Source organism: Alligator sinensis, unplaced genomic scaffold (genome assembly GCF_000455745.1).
Source record: "Alligator sinensis unplaced genomic scaffold, ASM45574v1 scaffold71_1, whole genome shotgun sequence".
Lineage (NCBI taxonomy): Eukaryota > Metazoa > Chordata > Crocodylia > Alligatoridae > Alligator > Alligator sinensis.
In genome coordinates, this window is record NW_005841834.1 from 6,639,794 (window position 1) to 6,645,599 (window position 5,806).

Genomic DNA, 5,806 nt, shown 5'->3' on the forward strand with positions numbered 1-5,806 from the left:
ACCATCTCTTAATTAGTGCGGGTGCTTTCTATCAGGAGTCAAATACGAACAAGTATATTGTGGATCTGGGTTGTGGCCATTCCCATAACACAGATGGGCAAGATCTTTGAGGCTTTAGATGCTGATGGTTGTGGGCATGGCTAAGCATTCAATTCCAGCACTACATACTTCAGGGAAACTTGCAGCACTGGAAAAGCTGGTGCAAGAAAGAGCCTACAGGAATTCCAACCTTCTGGCTCGAGAGCAGCAAAGTAACCTGAAAGATGAGCACTCCAGCCAGCGGGAGATAGGAGGCTGCTACTTTGCCCTCATGGAAGACCATCTGTCTCCAGCTGATGCAAAGGTAGCTGTGCTGCCCCTGCCTCCCACCTTGTGTACAGATCCAGGAGGCAGTGCAACTGGACCTGTTTGGGTCTGGGATAAATCTACCTACAGCACATCTACCTTGCTCCCTTGCCCACAATTCACATCTCTAACTGATTGATCAGCAGAACTGAGGGTGTATTCCTTCACAGCTTGACCCAGCCTGGGTACATACCAGACAGGTGCAGCTCTGGGGGAATGAGGCCCCACTCCTTGCATAAACATAGAGTGACCAGGGTTTCTTCATTGGCAGGGGGAATTGGCACCAGCAGGAGGGTCCCCACAGGGCACTTTGACAGCTTGCCTCTGAGTACCTATCACGGAACTAGCCTATCCCTCTTCCTTGGGATACTGGGGGTCCTCGCCACCCAAGAGAAGTGTATAGCCATTCACAGAATCATAGAAAATTAGGGTTGGAAGGGAACTCAGGAGGTCATATAGTCCAACCCCTGCTCAAAGCATAACCATCTCCACATCCCAGCCAAAGCTTTGTCTAGCCAGGTTTTGAAAATTTCTGGGGATGGAGATTCCATCGCCTTTCTGGATCATCTGTTCCAGTGCTTTCCTACCCTCCTAGTGAGAAAATTCTTCCGAATATCTAACCTAAATTTCCCTTACTGCAACTTGAGGCTATTGCTCCTTGTTCTGTCATCTGCCACCACTAATAGTCTAGTCATCCTTTTTCGAACCCCCCCCTTCAGGTAGTTGAAGGCTACTATTGAGTCCCCTGAGTCTCCTCTTCTCTAGACTAAATAAGCCCCGTTGCCCCAGTATTTCCTCATAAGTTACATCCCCCAATCCCCTCAACATTTTTGTCACCCTCCACCTGACTCTCTCCAATTTGTCTACATCCTTTCTGTAGTGGGGGGCCCAAACTGAACACAGTACTCCAGATGTGGCCTCACCAGTGCTGAATAGAGGGGAATAATCACTTCCCTTGACCTACTGTCGTTGACCTACTTGACCTCTTTTGCAGAGCTGCTGCCCAGCCAGTCAGCCCCCAACCTGTACCTGTGCATGGGATTGTTCCATCCTAAGTGCAGGACTTTGAACTTGTCTTTGTTGAACCTCATGAGATTCCTTTTGGACCAATCCTCCAATTTGTCTAGGTCACTTTGAATCCTAGCCCTATGCTCCAGTGTATCTGCTACTCCCCCCAGCTTGGTGTCATCTGCAGACTTGCTGAGGGTGCACTCTGTGTCATCTTCCAGGTCGTTGATGAACACATTGAACAAAACTGGCCCCAGGACCAGCCCCTGGGGCACTCCACTTGATACTGGCTGCCAGCTAGGCACAGAGTCATTGATAACTACTCTCTGAGCCCAGTGCTCCAGCAAGTTATCTATCTACCTTACAGTCCATTCAACCAGCTCATACTTCCATAGCTTGCCTGGGAGAATGTTGTGGTAGTCCATATCAAAAGCCTTGCTAAAATCAAGGTACACCACATCCACTGGTCTCCCTGAATCCACAGCACCAGTCATCTCATCATAGAAGGCAATCAGGTTGGTCAGGCATGACTTTCCCCTAGTGAATTCATGCTGGCTGTTCCTAATTGCCAGCTTCTCCTCCAAGTGCTTAGAGATGGATTCCTTGAGGATCTGCACCATAATTTTTCCAGGGACTGAGGTTAGGCTGACCAGTCTGTAGTTCCCTGGGTCCTCTTTTGTCCCTTTCTTAAATGTGGACACAGAGGACCCTTTTCCAATCATCCAGGACCTCTCCTGATGGCCATGAGTTTTCTAGATAATGACCAATGGCTCTGCAATCACATCAACCAACTTCCTCAGCACCCTTGGATCCATCCCATCCGGCCCCATGGACTTTTGCACATCCAGCTTTTCTAAATAGTCTCTAACCTGTTCTTTCACCACTGAGGGCTACTCATCTCCTCCCCAAACTGTGCTGCCTAGTGCAGTAGTCTCAGAGCTGACCTTGCCTGTGAAGACAGAGGCAAAGAAGGCATTGAGCACTTCAGCCTTTTCTGCATCCTCTGTCACAAGGTTGCCTCCCCCATTGCCTTCCCACATCAGGGAAAGTGCAGGAACCTGCACTTTCCCTGATCCTCCTCATCCTGCTGACATACCTATAGAAACCCTTCTTGCTACCCTTCACATCCCTTTCTAGCTGCAACTCCAGTTGTGCTTTGGCCTTCCTGACTTCATCCCTGCATGCCTGAGCAATATTATTATATTCTTCCCTAGTTATTTACACTTCTTATAATTTTCCTTTTGGTGATTTAGTTTACTGAAGAGTTGCTTCAAGTTGGTATGGGAGGGGAGAGAATTTTCTGATTGGAAATGCTCTCATTTCTTTTGCAGAAATGGCAGTTTTTTCCAGGCAAAAAACAAATGAATAAAAAAAACCCTTGAACAGTCTTTTTGTGGGAGGGAGAGGCTTTTTTCCTTGTCCATAGTCTCCTTTTCCTAAAGCAGCAGTGCCTCCTTTTACTGAAGCAGCAGTGATACCAGTATTTTCTTTGGACCTTATGTAGATACCAAAAGAGCAAATAAGGTGAGTCTCCCTTTGCCCCTTCAACAGGGAATTGCAACTTGCCCTTTAACCTAGGAAAATATCCATGTGTGAACTTACTATTTGTTCCTTTTCAGCATTAACTTTCAAAACAGTCACAAGTCTGTCAAAGGCATCTTTTTTCAAAGCAGCACTTGCTTGCTAGGCATTAATAGCCCACAACTTCCTCAAAAGATCAGATTTCAGTTTTAGAGTGGCCAAAAATTAAAAACAGCAAGATGTGTGCTTCCAAAATTCAGAAACATCCAAAATTGTTTGGCAGGTTCACTGCTTATGGGTTGTACCAAGCACCTGCTAAAATAGTTCTCATGCGCTTTACTTCAGTATATTCTCAGTGCATAGAGTATTTGTATACTTTTGTGATTTTGGGGAAGACGGTAAGAAATGTTTTAAAGCCTTGTACCCTTGAATGCTCTTGGGACAAGGAAGAGAGCAAAACTAATTAGCAATTCTAATTAGCATGAAAAGATCATGTAAGAGGTTTTTGCTTATTCTTTGGTTGGAAAGAGATTACATTTGAAAGAATAAAATAGGACTTCGAAATTGTGCTGTTAAATATATATTATAAATCTGTGTCAACTCTCAGTTCCATTTAAGGATTTATATCAGGACTGTTCAACTTCTAAGGCCCTGGGAGCCACAGCACCAGGCCATGGGCCACGGGTGCATGCTATGCAGATGATCCTCTCCCTCCCTCCCCTTCCCTGCTCTGTGTACCCATATGGATACCCCTCCACTGCTGCACCACATGGGTGCTGTCACCCCAACCACTGCCTTGTAGGGAGCATGAACTTCCCCTGATGCAGTCCCAATACCCCTCTCCTTCCTCTTCCTCTCCCTGTCCCCAACCACCCACATAGTCTGGACTCACCATCAGCTCCCCTCATCACACTACCCTGCCTCCAAGGAAGAGGCAGCAAGAGGAGAAATGATGGAGAAAACAGTGGCTTGGGTGAGAGCCCAGCAGCCTGCAGTTTAACCCACTTGCAGGCTGCATGGAGCTCTGGTCGGATAGCTTTGATTTATACTTAAAACCACACCTTAATCTCTTAAGCCAGAGATGCTCGACCCTGGCCTGCATGCCAGATCTGGGCTGCTATGCTGTGCTGTGTTATCTGGCTTGCAAGTTCCCCACAGTTTCAGAAATTTGGTGATGGGAGAGGTGTGGCACTACTCCCCAGCTGCCAAATTTCCAGAGCCATGGGAAGCCCCAGCCTCTGCACGCTGCATGGGGTGCAAGCCAAGTGAGGTTGGTGCCGGACTCCAGAGGCAGGAGACAGTGTCTGGCCTCCCTGAATCCAATCCAGGTGCATATGGGGTAGTTCCGGATCCCTAGGACCCAATCCTGGCATGAAGGGCAGGGAGGGGGCAGTGGCAGGGTCCAGTCCAGCCCACAAACTGGCCCCACACAACTCATCTGGCCTGCAGGGCCAAAAGATTGATCACTACCGCCTTCAGTAAATTAGTGTGTCCATAAATCTTTAAATTCTTATTTGTTTTATTATGAAAATGTGTTTAATACCATTTCAGTTGCAGTATTTCAAATACAGTTAGATTACAGAAAACTAGTAATCTAAAATGAAATATCATTTGTTTTAATCTTCACAAAATATTTATTCAAAGAAAAATGTTTTCATTGTTGAATGCTGAATACATCTGGCATGCTTTATCATTGTTTAAGAACTCCATGCAACTTGGAGCCAGGAGCTGTCTTAGGAAGTAATTAATTCACATCATTTCCAAACTGAAATATTTGTTGTCCTCATCATTTATTTTTTAGCTTCAACTCCTAATGGCATTGCCTTTATTGGTTATCTTGTGCTTTAAAAAAATTGAAAATATTAATACAGCATCATTTTTGTATAAAAACTATTTTCTCTTTAGCTGGATGCATTTATGTTCCATTGCAGAGGCCCTAAAAACAAATTTTATGAATATACTTAAATTGTTTTTGCCAAGTTTGAGAACCTCGACAGAAAAGTACTGTATGCAGTTTACTTAAAGTACCTTGTTTCCTACTGAGTGGACACTTTGAAAACACAGCAACACTGCATTTCTTAACATTCAAACAGTCTAACACCTTTGCATATTTTTTTATAAGTATGCACACGTTTCTCAACATGGTTTGTAATCCCAGTTACAATCAGTTTGTCAGCATGTTTAACTAAGTAGTAAACAATTTATCTCCATTGCTTAACCATGAATCAGGTAGACTATCAGGTAGACATAAAGCATTATGACTTTACAAAAAATCTCCATGCAGATCACCAGACGCTAAGATGGATACTATGATAAACTCGTATCCCTAAGGTTAAAACTGAATCTCTTGTGTTGTTTAGTATTATTAATAAAATACTGAACAATAAACAGTGTATGATCAGACTTAGATTTAAATAGTAGTTCTTAGTGGCTAACTTGACCTATTCTGTTTTGTTTTTCCTTACCAGTGATTGAAAAGTCTCCCACCTTAATCCGGCTAAGCAATTTATAAATGTTACAAGTAACAACTACAGAACCATATTGCTGAGCAACCACGTGCAGAATTATTACATGGAGAATGCAGAGACACTTTGCTGATCTGTAAAATCTGAACACCAGTTTTTGTCGGAAGTGCTTAGGAAATTTTGGTGGTGTAATTTTAAGTGAATTTTATACTAATTACCAGTCACCAATGATTTTCATATATTCTGCCTGATGGAAATTGAAGGTTTGCTCAATTAATAAAGTGAAACTAGTGTGAAAAAATTCCATGTTATCTCTTCTGTGCCAAACTTCAAGTTTTAGCACCAGAAACTATTACAGAAGTCACTGCTGTCTTATCAAATTAATATCAGTAATCACTGCATGGTGAACATGGATGACTGGTGCCTCTTGAATCAGGGGGGGGCACGTGCCCCCCCCCCCCCCCCCC

At 44.1% G+C, this 5,806-nt stretch overlaps 1 protein-coding gene across 1 annotated transcript in view; it reads left to right on the plus strand.

Annotated features, from left to right (window-relative positions):
• Nucleotides 1–5,640, plus strand: part of LACTB2 (lactamase beta 2) — a 27,822-nt gene extending 22,182 nt beyond the window's left edge. Inside the window, exon 7 of the mRNA XM_006015305.2 lies at nt 5,343–5,640. Coding sequence (XP_006015367.1) covers nt 5,343–5,386 — 44 coding nt within the window. The 3' untranslated portion in view covers nt 5,387–5,640. The remainder of the gene's footprint in view (nt 1–5,342) is intronic.
• The last annotated feature ends 166 nt before the right edge of the window (nt 5,641–5,806 follow it).